Genomic DNA, 15097 nt, shown 5'->3' on the forward strand with positions numbered 1-15097 from the left:
AGAATCGTTATGCCCTCTGTCACCCCATTTCCTTTTTATATGCCTATGTTAATGGTTCTATTGGATGCGTGCCATTTAAAGTAAATTCTCCCCAAATTTCCTTGAAAGTAGACAAGGTATAAGTAATAATCCAATGAAGAATAATAGATATTAATTGTAGCAGTTTGTTGTGCTACGTTTCCAACTCTTAAAAAGATTTAAAAGCAAAAAAAGATGAACTCCAATTTTTTATTTTGCAGGTAGATGGTACAAAAAATCTTCTAAGTATTTTGTTTTTCTTAATTTTTTCTTTCTGATTATAGACTGGCTTTTTGTTCCCCTCTGAGATTTTATAATTCCATATTCAGTTTTGTTGTCTTAAAATAGTTCCTTGTATACCGTAGTTGTGGTTCATCTGGGGATGCATCACAAGGATCAAACATACAGACCTTCGTGAGGTCTGCAGTGTTCGGCAGGCAGCAGGCTACCCAGCCATCGGGTATAATCACCTCCCGCCCTCCACCCTCGGGGACCATCTCTGCGCCCAGGGTTATACTGTGGCTTCTGGGAACCCTGCTCCAGGGTCAGCGGCAAGCTCCTTCAAATTCAAAGTTCCCAATTCCGTGGGACAAGGTGTGACTCAAGAGTGTGTATTTAACAAGTACCCATGTAATTTTTTGTGCATTTTGAGAGCCAGTGGTAAAGTAGCAAATATTATAAGCTATGATGACACTTTTCCAGATCACTAATAACTTAGAGAACTGAAACCGAAAGCCAATCTATTTGTTTTTTGGCATCTGCTAAGCTTATAAAGACAGTGCCCTCTTCTGGCTCCTTGCTGCGAATGCATGTTTTACTTCTGTTTTTTGTTTTTTGGTTTTTTTGCAACCATGATTTGCAACCAAATGCAAAACATTTTATTGCTTGATATTTGAGTTCAACAGCAGAAAGATGACAATACTAGTACTTTTAATACTAATATTTTTTCCAAGTTTCAGAAAGGTTAAATGTTATATATAAACAATCTGTTGTGACTTTCACTCCATGGCTAGTAATTGGGAAATAAAATGATTTAGGAAGGCTGTACCTTAATATAGCGTCTGGTAATGGTCTCAATGATCCACGTTACACCTAACCAGGGCCACATTACGTCTCATAATCATGAAGGAAAAGAAGTTTTATCACCCCCTCCCAGTAATGTGATTTAATTCTTCATGTGACTTTCTCTTCTATACTGGCAGCGTGAATATGGCCCGTCTGATTGCAGGGCTGTGAGAAGAGCCAGCAGGGCTGGCTGTGTGCGGGTTGGAGCACTCAGGCTCACAAATTAAAAGAAGTCAGTATGAGTAAATAGCGGCGACCCTGTCGCAAAGCCCTGCCTTGATTGCCTCTCTGCTTGCTGGCTCAGTAAAGACCTCCCTCCCGTGCGATTCAGCAGTGGATTTTGCAGGGATGATTGAGGAAATCTTTCTGGAGGTTAGAGATCAAGTGCCTAGTTCACGTACTTACGTGCGTGAGAGGGCGTCTTTATGAAATAATGTTTATTTCTCAGATACATAATTTTGTATATGCTCTTGTCTTATTTTAAAGAAAATGTGGCATCTTATCTCTTGTGTATTTCCTTCTCACTACTCTCCTTCAGAGGAAAGGCAAAAGGAACACAAACCCACAGGGGGAGGTGTGGGCCCTACATGTGATTTTCCCAGCTGATTGGGTTTTCGTGTATCCCAGACAGATTTTCAGACCGGTCCATTTAAATCAGAACAGAGACTGTGAAGTCAGATTTTATGATTCCCACGTGAAGTAAGCCCTTGACCTTCGAAGTAAGCCCTTGACCTTCAAACCGTTGGTTCTCACCCAGTGTTTGTAGGTAATGGTCTTCTGGAGGCAGGTTCTGGAGTTTAGCTGCCTTTGATTTCATGATGCCTTTGGCTTTGTTCACAGTAGCAACTCAAAAATTGAATTGCTTAGATTGTCCAAGGTGCTTTGAATACATCAACTCAACCCAGATTTCTTTTTTCCTGTATCCTAGCTCAGATGTCTCCCCAGGCCGCTAGACTATCCCTGCTGCTTTCTGAGCCCGTGTGCCTACCCGGACCCCTTCTGTGTCTCTGCCTCTGCCACTGTCCTCTGCACCCTCTCCCCCGCCCCTGATGATGAGGTCACGCTCGGCAGTTTACATCTGTGGTCCTGAGTTGTCATGACTACCTCCCTCTCCGCTTTTGGATTTTGATCCATTGCTTTTAACATGGCCGGGAAACTGTGATTACATGGGCTAGGTCTTAGGCTAGTCAGTATTTTATTTTACTTAATACTTCCTGCTCTGTTGGGGCTTGGCAAATTACAGCACACAGCCCAAATGTGGCCCACTGGCTGTTTATGTCAAGTTTTATTGGAACACAGTCATGCCCGCTCCTTTCTGTCTATGGCCAGCTTTGCAGTATGATGGTCGAGTGCTTGCAACAGAGATCGTATGGCTGGCAAAGCCTACACTTTTTTAACTGGACCCTTTGCAGGAAGTTCGCCGGCCTCAGCTCCGCGTGATAAGCTGGGAAAGCAACGGCATTTTGGTGAGCATTGTTATTTCCCTGTTCATGAACAGAATGGGAAACCAAGGTGAAATCAGGGAACTGAATAGAATTTCTGCGTTAAGAATTTGTGTGTTTGTATGTTGAGACCAAATTATTGATTAGGGTAGTTTCTAGAGAGTATCTTGACCATTGGACATTGAGTTATCTCCTTGTGTAAGTACATTTTTGAAAAGACCAGACACATACATATTCAAGTGAGAAATCATTTTGTATTTAAGAACTCCGTGCTCATCATTTTATTGCAGTAGAATAGACATACCATAAAATTACCATTTTACCCATTTTTGAGTGTAGAGTTTAGCCGCACGAAGCACATTCACAGTGTTGTGCAGCCATCACCACCATCTGTCTCTGGGACTTTTTCACCTTGCAAAACCGAAGCTCTCTTTCCCATTAAACACTAACGATCCAGTCCTCCCTCCCCACCAGCTCCCAGTAACCGCCATTCGGCTTTCGGGTTCTATAGTTGGACCACGCGAGGTACCCCGTGTAAATGGAAACATCATCTATTTGTCCTTCCGTCTCTTTCTTATTTCACTTATGATGTCTTCAGGGTCCATCCATGTTGTAGCGTGTGTCAGAATTTTCTTCCTTTTTAAGACCAAATGAAAGTCCATTGTGTATATCTACTGCATTTTGTTTCTCCATTCATCCCTGGGGGGCACTCGAGTGGTTCCACATTTTGGCTGTTGTGAACAGTGTGGCCATGAACATGGGCGTGCAAATACCTGTTTGAATTCCTGCTTTCAGTTCTTTTGTGTTTATACCCGGAAGTGGCATGGCTGGGTCACGTGGTAATGCTGAGCTTCACATCTTGAGTGACCGCCATACTCTTTTCCTCAGCGGGTGCCCATTTTATGTTCCTACGAGCAACGCACAGGGTTCCAGCTTCTCCGTATCCATGTGGATACTTGTTATTTTCTGTTTTTGTTTTGTTTTGTTTTTAATAGTAGCCATTCTAATGGGCATGAAGTAGTATTTCATTGTGTGAGTTGTTTTGTTTTAACTCATTCCCTCAGTATTTATTAGGTATCTACTAGCCTGACACTTATTTTATTCTGTATATGGATTTTGTTTTGAGATTTGATGTACACAGATATTGCAAAAAATTTACCACATAAGGTTTGTTAACACATCGTTCACCTCACACAATTACCATTTTGCACTGTTATGGTGAGAACATTAACACTCTGCTATCGTAGCAACTTATAAGTCACAATACAGTGTGGTTAACTGTGGTCGCCATGGTGACTATATATTAGATTCCCAGAACTTATTCATCTTATAACTAGAAGTTTGTACTCTTTGGCCAATATCTCCCCATTTCCCCCACCCTCAGCCCCTGGTAACCACCACTCTACTCTCTGTTCTGAGTTTGATGTTTTTAGATTCCGCATATAAGTGAGATCATACAGTGTTTGTCTTTTTCTGTCTGACTTATTCACTTAACATAAGGCCTTCAAGGTCCATCCACGTTGTTGCAAATGGCAGGATTTCTTCCTTTTTTATGGCTAATATTGCTTTTATAAAAAAGATTTTATTTATTTATTTAGAGAGAGAGAAAGTGCAGGGGGAGGAGCAGAGGGAGAGGGAGAGAAATCCAAGCAGACTCCACACCAAGCATGGAGCTCAGTGCAGGGCTTGATCTCACGTCCCCAGATTCGTGACCTGAGCTGAAACCAAGAATGGACACTCAACTGACTGTGCCTCCCAGGCACCCCAATATTCCATTTCAATATAGACCACATTTTCTTTAACCATTCATCAGTTGAAGGACACCTGGGTTGTTTCCGTGTCTTGGCTAGTGTGAGCAATGTTGCAATGAACGTGGGAGTGCAGCCATGTCTTTGAGATAGTTATTTCATCTCCTTTGGATATCTACTCAGTGTGGGATTGCTAGATCAGATGGTAGTTCCATTTTTAATTTTTTGGAGGAATCTCCACACTGTTTTCCATAGTGGCTGTATCATTGGGGTTTTGATTTACATTTCCCTAATGATTAGTGATGTTGAACATTTTTTCTGTACTTATTGGCCATTTGTATATTTTCTTGTCTATGCCCTTTTTAAAAATTGGGTTATTTTGTTTGTTTCTTGAAAAAGAAGAAGAAAGCTAGAAGATTCACACTTCCTGATTTCCAAACTTACTACAAAGCTACAGTAACCCAGATGCTGTGGCATGGGCCTAGGGAGAGGTGGAGAGACCGGTAGAATAGCCTAGAGAACCCAGAAGAAACATATGTGGTCAAATGACTTTGAACAAGGGTGCCAATATCATTCAAGGGGGAAGGATCAGTCTTTTTAATAAATGGTGCGGGGAGAACTGGATGTTCACATGCGAAAGAATGAAGTTGGACCCCTGCCTAACACCATGCAAAAATTAACTCAAAATGGACAACAGACCTAAAACTGTAAAGCTCTTAGAAGAAAAACATAGAAGGAAAGATGACATTGGCTTTGACGATGATTTCTTAGATGTGATGCCAAAGGCACAGGCAACAGAAAGAAAATGGACAAATGGGGCTACATCGAAATGAAAACTTATGCATCAAAGGACACTGTCAACAGAGTAAAAAGGTGACCCATGGAAGGGAAAAAAATATTTGCAAATCATGTATCTGATAAGGGATTAATATCCAAATTCTTTAGGATAGAGGATTCCTAAAACCTACATTCAATTTTTAGAGAAAATCAAACGACGCAAGAAGGCCATCTATATTCTGTTGTCTCAGGTCCTCAACAAAGCTGGGCCGGTTGTTCTGTCAGTCCTAAGCATATCTTTGTGGAGGAGTTACTGCCCAGGTCCTGGTGATTATTATTAACACGGAAGCCATCCAGGATTTCTGCTGATAGAATATCGGAAGCTTAATTAAGGAGAAAAAATTATTTTTCTCTTGCGACTAAGCAGAAGAGTAATGTCTCGCGGCAGAAGGACCCTGGCTGAGAGATATTTTCTGCCAACAGGATTATAAATCTACTATTATTAATTTCTGTTCTCCTGGAAGGCATTAGTTGCTGATTCACGGTTGGGTACTTTATCTTCTCTCATCCTGGGGCAGTGCCTCGGTCCCAGTGCTATTTAAGCTCAAAGCTTCTCTAAGGACAAAAATATATTTGAAAATGCCTCCGGAATCCAGCTCCAAAACCATTTATGACAGGATATCATGATTATATGCTGAGGGATTTCTAGGTCAAATTTTTTGAGACGTTTTCCATTTTACGTATGTGAGCAAAAAAATTGGTCTAAAACTTTATTGTTCTAGGGATATATTTTTCTTTCCTATTAAAGAAAAAAGTCCTAAAACATACCGTAATTGTCCAACACCCCCTGCAACTCCTGGATTGATTGATTGATTTTAAATTCCTGGTTTTTTATTCACCTTTTCTAGAGTTTCAAGGATACGCAAGCGCCAGTGTGGACCAACTGTCAGGATGGTCACATACAGTTGTGCAGGTTGAGCGCTGTACTAGGGAGCCACCTCTAAGGGAGTACAGTTCACATCATAGGCACCCGAGACTTGTGTGTTTCTTGTGATGATTTTTCTGGAAGAATCAGCAGAATGTGTTGTTCTAATAAAATCCTATACTCCTAGGGGTAGACAAAAGTATCTTGAGGAAGGGGCACATTTGCATCGTTTGCAGGGAGGCTCTATGTGGGGAGGCCCCACCTGTCTTTTGCTTTGGGTCACGCCTGGAATTCCGGAGTGTGGTTTCCTGCCTAGGATGCTACTCCCCGTCTAGCAGCCCCAGCAGAGAGGTGGCCATGGGCCAGGCCACCCTCCTTTTTGATGGTCTGTTAGCTTCCCCCGCCCCGGACCCGACATAGCTGTACGGTTGTGTATGACTTTTCTAACAGAGGGCTGCTGTGGGGCCTTACGGTCTAGCAGGGGAAGTTAACGGTGATGTCTCGGGGGAAGAATAACCCACACAGATCCCGGAGTTCAGGACATGAGGCTGCTTGGCCACTGGACCACGTGGTTTGCCCGGTTGGCGGTATTGCACCGGGCATTCCACGGAGGCTGCTCTGTGCCCATGTCACCCAAGCGGGAAGAGTTCGGGTAGCAGGGCCTGTGGTCAGGGCGCTGGTAGGCTGGCCGTTACGGTCCTCTACTGGCGGGCTAATGGAGCCCGGCTAAGATGGGCATCCATGCTCTCGGAGTTTTTGTGAGCCCCTGAAATAAGGTGTCTCATCCCTGTTCTTTTTAGATTGAGAAGCAGTGCGTAGATAGCTAGTGACTTGTCGCAGACATGCGTGTGTCAGCTGCAGGACCGGTGTTGGATCTAGAAACCACAGCCGTGCTCTGTGCTCTGCACGGACCCGCGCAGCACCGTGAGCTCTGGCGTGTGAGCAGAGCTGTGAAGTTCTCCTGTGTTTTCTACACAGTGGGTGTGAATGAACGCGTGAGTCACATGGAAGCCAGGTCGTGAAAAAATGGTAACCCTCTTTTTCTTTTTAAAGATTCATTTATTTATTTTAGAAAGAGAGTGTGTGACTGAGTGTGAGAGGTAGGGGAGGGGCAGAGGGGGAGAGAATCTCACGCAGACTTCACCTTGAGCACGGAGCCCTACGTGGGGCTCGAGCTCACGACCCTGAGATCACGACTTGGGCCAAAATCAAAGAGCTGGATGCTTAACCGACTGCACCACCAGGCACCCTGATGACCTTTTTCTCATACATATTTGGTCGTCTGGCTCGAATGAGGGGGTGATGCTTCTTGTTAAAATAGTTCGGGTTGCTGCTGTTGTAATTATAGCCCCAGCCCCGCACGGCAAAGCCTCTGCTGGTGGTGGCAACACTGAGATGATGAAGACGAGAACTGTATCCTCGGAGTGCTCACCGTCGGGGGCGGGGGGCAGCAGCACGATGTGCACACGGTTACAGTGCAGTCAGGGGAGCGTTAGTGAGCTGTGCACGGCCATCTGGGGGGACACGCTCAGGATCCCGGTCAGTAAACCCCTGGCAGGGGCACGGAGGTGCATGGGCAAGGAGCATGGAAGGGCAGTCTAGCGGGCGCCGGGCATCCTCACCAGGACCTCCGAATGGGGCGGGCAACACATACTCCCAATGGCAGAAGGTGACCCTGGAGCAGCAGCAGGGGCTAAAGCACAAGGGGTCCTGAAGGTCCTTTCCTCGGACTGTTGCAGCAAACACTGCCGAGTACCGATGGCTTCAACCAGCAGAAATGTGTTGTTGTCTCACCGTTCTGGGGGCTGGAAGTCCAAAATCCAGGGTCAGGGGGCCACACTTCCTCTGCCAGCACCAGGGGCGGGTCTTTCCCTGCCTCTCGTGGCTTCGGTTGGTTCTCCGCCGTCCTCGGCAGCCATTGGCTGGTGGACACATCGCTCCAGTCTCTGCTTCTGCTGTCACATGGCCGTGGTCATGTCATCTTCCCTGTGTGTGTGTCCACCTCTGTGTCCAGATTTTCCCTAAGGACACCAGTCCTGTTGCGTCAGGGCCCATCCCCACGACCTCCCCTTAGCTTTCTCTGCGAAGGCTCTCCAAATGTCACAGTCACAGGTGCTAAAGATTAGGACTTCGGGGCACCCAGGTGGCTCAGTCAGTTAAGCTTCTGACTCTTGATTTCAACTCAGATCATGATCTTAGGGTTGTGGGATTGAGCCCTGTGTCAGCCTCTGTGCTCAGCGAGGAGTCTGCTTGAAGATTCTCTCCCTCTGCCCCTCCCCCGTCTAAAATCAATAAATCTTAAAAAAAAAAAAAGATTAGGACTTCAACATGTCTTTTCAGGGGATACAATTCAATGCATAGCAGTCTCGGATGGCGGTTGAGGAAGTTCATTCACTGTCTGTTGTATCATCGTAGACAGCTGCAAGCAAAGGACGGCAGTTCCTGTGCTCTGACCGGGGCCTGCAGGGGAAGGGGGCAGCCTAGGAGAGAAGGAAGAGCCTGAGGGGGGCAGGCAGGCGCTGCTGGCACCCTCGCTGCCTGGCCCCTCTGCCGCCCAGGACCCTCACACCCAAGGCTGGATGCCCCAACCCCAGAACACAGGCTTGGTTCCTTGATTTAAGCAGTGCAAGGTACACAGGACAACTAGAAAGCATGTCTAAAATGAAGAAATCTGAGTTTTCAGGGAGTCGGCCATTGGTTTCTAAGTGGTTGTTCTCCCCTTGCTTTTTATTGTGGACATTTTCCCACTTGAGCGAAGCAGACAGAATGGTAGACCCCCACGTGCCAGTCACCGCTCCACCCTATCTTGTGTGTGTCCGGCTTTGTAGGCAAGTCAGGGTGCAAAAGGCAGCTTTGTCATTTGGACACGGGGACTTTGGGCCTATTACAAAATGTCCCTGAGCCTCGGTTTTTGTTGATAAAATTGAGATGACACCTGGCAACAACCCAAGAAGCAAAGGCCCATGGAGCACCCAGCACAGCGCAGTCAGCTGCTGACCGTGCCTTTTCGAAAGTGAGCTGGAAGCCTAGGCTCCGGCCCCCCACCCACAGCTTCTCCCCTGCCGAGCCTCTGGCCCAAGGAGGCAGCCAGAGCCGCGCAGCGGGGGCCACTGCTTCCAACACCTCGCCTCCCAGGAAACCCGGGAGGGCGTCCTTTTATCAGCATTTCCTCCCCGTGGTTATCTACATTGTTATTTTTTTCACAGATGGGGGAGGAGGGAGCAGACGGGGAGAGAGAATCTCAAGCAGACTCTGTGCTCAGCATGGAGCCCAATGTGGGGCTCAGTCCCAGGACCCTGAGATCATGACATGAGTCCAAATCAGAAGCTGGACACCCAACGGGCTGAGCCACCCAGGCGCCCCCTTACGCACATTTTTATGTTAACGGAAAGTCAATGGTACTTTTTAAGGAAGCCTCTGATACACAGCTGAGGGAATAGAGGAAGAGGTAACACAGGAATAAACATGGAAGTAAACAGGGGAGCTGGACCCAGCCTCAGGGCAGCGCTTCCCATACTGCAGCGAACAGACCTCAATTCTGTGCCATGGGGCTGGGCCTGGGACTCTGCATTGCTGACAAGCTCCCAGCTGGGGCTGCAGCGGCCAGCGCTGCACATACTCGGAGTAGCAAGTACATGGGGGTGCAGTAGGACCCAAGGGCCAAAACTGTCCCTCTGCCCGTTTTTGTATGTCCTGTGAGTTAAGAATGCGTTTTACGTTTTTGAATGGTCAAAAGAGTTGTAACCCATAAAAAAGCTATGAAATTCAAATTTCAATGTTCCTCAAGTTTTATTGGGGCACAGACATGCCCACTCTTTATTTTTTAATTTATTTTATATTTAAATTCAAGTAATTAACATATAGCATGTTATTAGTTTCAGAGGTAGAGTTTAGTGATTCATCAGTTGCATGTAACGCCCAGTGCTCATTCCATCACGTGCCTTCCTCAGCGCCCATTACCCAGTTACCCCACCCCTTACCCACCTCCCCTCCAGCAACCGTAATATTTGTGTATGGCTGCTGTCACAGGGCAGAGGACAGAGACTGCCTGGAGCCTAGGTTACTTACTTGGCCTCTACAGAGAGGGTTTGCAGAGCCCACAGCGCAGCCGGCCAGACCTGATGCGGCCAGCAGGGGGCAGCAGAGTGCCGTCGGTGGCCAGGCGTCCCTGGGACTGCAGGAGGGGTATTGGGAAATGTGGTGTAGGGGGACTAAGCCAAAGTCCAAGATGGAGACGGGGAGCTGAGGGGGAAATGCCCAGGTAGTGGGTGCTAGGAGATGAGGTGGGGGTAAGTGGGAGTAAGCAGACAATGTCTGGGGCAGCAGGGCTGTAAGAAGAGCCTGCAGGGAGGGAAAGCGGGCAGGAGAGGTGGGCCCAAGGAGGGTGTGGAGGGAGGCCCAGGGACGCTGTGCGGGGCTTGGACCTTGGGCAATGGCAGTAGGGAGTCCCTGAAGGGCTTTAGGCAGTAGAACGATAGCATCGAGGGGGTGGGGGGCGCTGTAACTGGTGGCTGTGCCTTGGGGACACTGTGACCACAATCCAGGGACAAGATGCTGAGGGTCTGAGCAGGCCAGCAGCGGGAAGGAAGGGAGCCCGCGCAGCTGTGGTGAGTGACCCGGTCGACCCCCAGGAGGGCTCAGAACTCGCTGTCCCTTGGGTTCTGCGTTTTCACCCAGGACACCCTGGATAAACAGTGTCACTCATTTTTCTTTTTCTTTGCCTTGTTTTCTCTGCTTTCATGACAACCGACCGTGGTGCAATTCGGGCGGTTCTCTTTCTCTTCTGGCTTCACTGTTTTCTTTCCAGTGGCTCCTGCAGACGTGGGCTTTCGGCTATTCCAAGCTGATCCCGCTGGTGCAGCTCTCGGCCTTTGGGGCTGCCTTTCTGATCTGCCTTAGAGAGCATTTCTTAATGGGGGAGGGGGCTCACAGACTCCTTTGTGAATCTGGTGAACACCATCACGGACCCCCCCCCCCAAATGCACACAGACAGGGAGACTCAGAGTTGGACCCATGCGTTCAGTGCTCACACACTCCCTGAGGCCAGCTCCCGTTAAGAAGCCCTTCCCTGGGGGCAGCACAGCTGGGGGGGGGGGGGGTCAGCTGCCTCCCGGCTTTAGGGTTTGAGCCTTGATATCAGAGCCTCCGCTTGCCTTGCTCCTCCCAAAGTCCTCCCTGCCCTGCTTCTTGTCTTATGGAGATGATGTGAATGTGTAAGTCTTTCTTTGGAATGGATTAAACCCTTTGCACACACCGCACAGGAGCCGGAGGGCACAGCAGGTGTGGTTCTGGGGTTGGGGGTTGGGCGGTGCGGTGCCCAGTGGGGCAGACTAACCCCTTCCTGCGCACGGGGCCAGGAAACACGGTGTTCACACAACTATGTGTAGCGTTCTATTTTGGGGGCCTTAATACATCATAAAATCCCCTTGCCTTGAAACAAAAAGCAGTCTTATTTAGGAAATTATTAGCCTCTATAACTAGAAATAAGTAGATTACATTTTTTAACAGATTAATTTAATCTCCATAACAAGGAATGTTTAGAGGAATATAGTCATGCTATTATTAAATGTTTCCAAAGGACAAATGGAAGCTTGGAAGCTTGGACTGCTTTTCAAATTTTCCAGATTTAGAAACTCTAACCCTATGTCAATTCTTAATAAAAGCAGTCATTCCCAGCAAGTACGTGCACGTGTGTGTTTATGGATGCACTTTTAACAACTTCTGTGGGATGTAGTTTATAGGACATACACGTCATTTGTTTTTTTTAACATATATTTTTAACATATTATTTAATTATGTTTAGCAAATTGACAGAGTCGTGCGACCATCACCACAGTGACCTTTAGAGCACTTCTATCACCCCAATACGGCCTTTTACTTTTTAATTGCAAGAAGTGATATTAGAAAAATAATTTTAATTGATTGCTTCCTGTGTTTGCATCACCAAGGTTGTCTTCTTACTAATGAGTGACCTTTACTGATATCTCTTCCAGGCAAACACGGGACGGCTGGAGCTAAGCTCTTGCAATCTTATCAGCAGCTGAGGTGAGCGCTGGGCGAGGGCAGACGGTCCTGGCCCCTCCAGGCCTGGGGAACAAAGGACGTTGAAAGAACTTCTAGATCTCTTGACTTTCAGACGGGCAGCTGCTCTGGAATGTGACTTTTTTTTTTTTAAATGATAAAGTGCCTGGAAAAGATTGAAACAGAGCTATTTCCAGACGCTTAGGAGGAGCCTTCTGGAGAGCTAGCAGAGCATTTTCTCAGTAAAGGTTTTACTTCCTAAGTTCTCCTGAAGTGTGGTAAGAAAATGAAATACTAGGGGTGCCTGAGTGGCACAGCGGTTAAGCGTCTGCCTTCGGCTCAGGGCGTGATCCCGGCGTTGTGGGATCGAGCCCCACATCAGGCTCCTCCGCTATGAGCCTGCTTCTTCCTCTCCCACTCCCCCTGCTTGTGTTCCCTCTCTCGCTGGCTGTCTCTATCTCTGTCAAATAAAGAAATAAAATCTTAAAAAAAAAAAAAAAGAAAATGAAATACTATTTTTGAGGGAATTTTAAATGAAATTCTAAAGCAAGCATTCGCTTTTATGAATGATTCGTATCTCCAACGTCATGCCCGCTGCCTGACATCTCACAGACGTCTGTGGAATAAAATTGGCAGCAGTGAGGAATGGTCTGCGAGATGCTAACTTCTTCTTCCTTTTGTTTTAAGATTTTATTTATTTATTTATTTGAGAGAGTGAGAGAGCAGAAGCAGGGGAGAGGGAGAAGCAGGCTCCCTCTCGGGCAAGGAGTCCGATGCGGGCTCGATCCCAGGAGTCTGGGATCATGACCTGAGCCAAAGGCAGCCGCTTAACTGACTGAGCCACCCCGGCGCCCCAAGATGCTAACTTCTTGCTACAAAATCCTACACACCTAGCACTCCTGAAGCTGGCAACAATTCATGCACCTGACTGCACCAAATATATTGAAGTATTACTGAAAGCTCCCCACCCAGCTATTTGGGGGGGGCACATTAGGAGATTTTCCAGTCTTAAGACTTCATTTTTTTTTAAAGATTTTATTTACTTAGAGAGAGAGAGTGAGTGAGCAGGCATGAGCAGGGGGGAGAGGGAGAGGGAGAAGCAGACTCCCCACAGAGCAGGGAGCCCGATGCGGGCCTCAATTCAGGACCCTGGGATCATGACCTGAGCCCAACAGACTGAGCCCCCCAGGCGCCCCTCCCCCATCGACTTCGGATTCTTCTCATGCTTGATTTTGGCCCCCACCGTGTTTTGGCCCTTCCGTGGGTGGGTTTCGGCTGAGAGAATGCGGACGACCCCAGGGGACATGCGTGTGCTCTGGGCTCCGGGCTCCGGAGCAGCGGGGCTACTGTAGAGGACACACAGGGAGCGCAGGACCGGGGCGCAGGGCAGGGCAGCGGGGGGCTCATCTGCCCGGTCCGATGCCGGAAATAACGCCCTGCCTAGATGAGCAGATCGCACAGGGCTGCCCGATCCTCCTCTAAAATGTGAGGAAGTAAAGGGGGAAAAAAGTTCAGAGAACTTGAACAACGGGATGATGGCGAGTCCTGCGTATTCATAAGGCAAATAGTTGGCTCGTTCATAACCCGTTTCTTATTCCTGTATTTTTTCTTGGCAGCAAAATTTCAGTGGTTCCTCCTACCCCACCTCCTCTGAGCGAAAGCCAGTGCAGTCACAGCTCTCACAGGGTAAGGTGTCTGCTCTGTGGGCGTCCCTGGGGAAGGGGAAGCGGGAGACGAGTAGAGGAGGAAGGGAGTCAGAGCGAAGGGACCCACCTGTGGCTGCAGCAGGCCATGGAGGGGGGCAGAGAAGGGAGGCCCGAAGTGCGGGGCGCCCCGTGTCTGTGCTCCCACCATGCTTTGGGGGCCATGGGATCATGTGCATTAACAATGACTCACCTGTCTGTCCCCCACTTCTTCATCTGTACCCCATCCCCACCTGCACCCCACATCCTCACCTGTGCTCCACATCCCTGCTTGTGCCCCACGTCCTCACCTGCACTCTGTCCCCACCTGCACACTCACCTGCACCCCACATCCTTGCTTATACCCCACATCCCTACCACTTTACTCTGGTCATTTTGTTGGCTGTCTTCCCTCTCTGGGCGCTGTGCTCTTGAATGTGGGGGTCTGAACAGGCTGCAGTGTGTCGGGGGTCTCTGGGGATATAAAGAGAAATAAATACAGGTTGATTCACAGGTGTGTGATTCATAGGTGTGGGGTGCCTGGGGTGTGTGTGTGTGTGTGTGTATCCTTTGAGTATTTATAGATGCGAACATGAAATAGACCAGGACCATTTCTGCCACAGAAATTAGTGGTGTCATCTTAGGGGAGTTACCTGGGTTCCCACTTGGGAGGTGGATATAATTATACTCCTCTGGCTTGCCTCCCATGGCTGGTGTGAGAAATTAATGAAATTATGTCTGTGCTGGTACTTGGAAACTGTAATATGCCATGAAAACACATGGTGGAAGGTGTTTGGAATGACCTTCAAAATTCTGCTCCACATTCTCCTTGAGATTCTAAATCCTCTGAAGTTGTCCCAGCACAGATGTGCTCAGGACATATTTCCTGGATGGATGGAGGGAGGGAGAGATAGAAGGAGGGAGGGATGGAGGGAATCAGGGAAGATGGGAGGCGTGGATGGAGGCAGGGAGGGAAGGAGGGATGGATAGAGGAAGAGGTGGATGGAGGGACTGATGGAGGAAGGGAGGGATGGAGGGGTAGAGGGAGAGAAGAGTGGGCATAGAGAGGAAGGGTGAGATGAATGAGGGATGAATAGATGGATGGAGGGGTGGATAAATGGAGGAATGGGTGGATGGAAGGATGGAGGGAGGGAGGGATGGATGGACAGATGGAAGGAGGCATGGAGGGGTGGGGGGAGGGAGGGAGGGATGGGACTTGAAGGGGAAAGTGACCTCCTTTCTGCATTTTGCTTCCTTTTTCTTCTCACTCCTGCTTAGAGGGTGGAGCTAACTCTGGCTCCAGGCTCGTGCTCTGAGCCTGGTACCACCGTTGGCCACTGTGTCATGTGCCTTCTGCTGTTGACACCCTCTCGGCGTGGAGTTGGGGCGGGGCCATACGGGAGCTGGTTAAGGAGGCAG

General features: G+C 48.1%; 1 protein-coding gene across 6 annotated transcripts in view; it reads left to right on the forward strand.

Moving 5' to 3' along the window:
- The window catches only part of SYTL3 (synaptotagmin like 3), an 84438-nt gene that overhangs the window by 33363 nt on the left and 35978 nt on the right, over positions 1-15097 (forward strand). For 3 of the 6 annotated variants that reach the window (XM_034669396.1, XM_034669395.1, XM_002915112.4), the window contains 2 exons: positions 11969-12020; positions 13613-13682. In XM_034669396.1, the coding sequence (XP_034525287.1) occupies positions 11969-12020; positions 13613-13682 (122 nt within the window). The other 3 variants (XM_034669397.1, XM_034669398.1, XM_019795109.2) reach the window with 3 other exon arrangements.

This window comes from Ailuropoda melanoleuca, chromosome 10, assembly GCF_002007445.2.
Source record: "Ailuropoda melanoleuca isolate Jingjing chromosome 10, ASM200744v2, whole genome shotgun sequence".
NCBI lineage: Eukaryota > Metazoa > Chordata > Mammalia > Carnivora > Ursidae > Ailuropoda > Ailuropoda melanoleuca.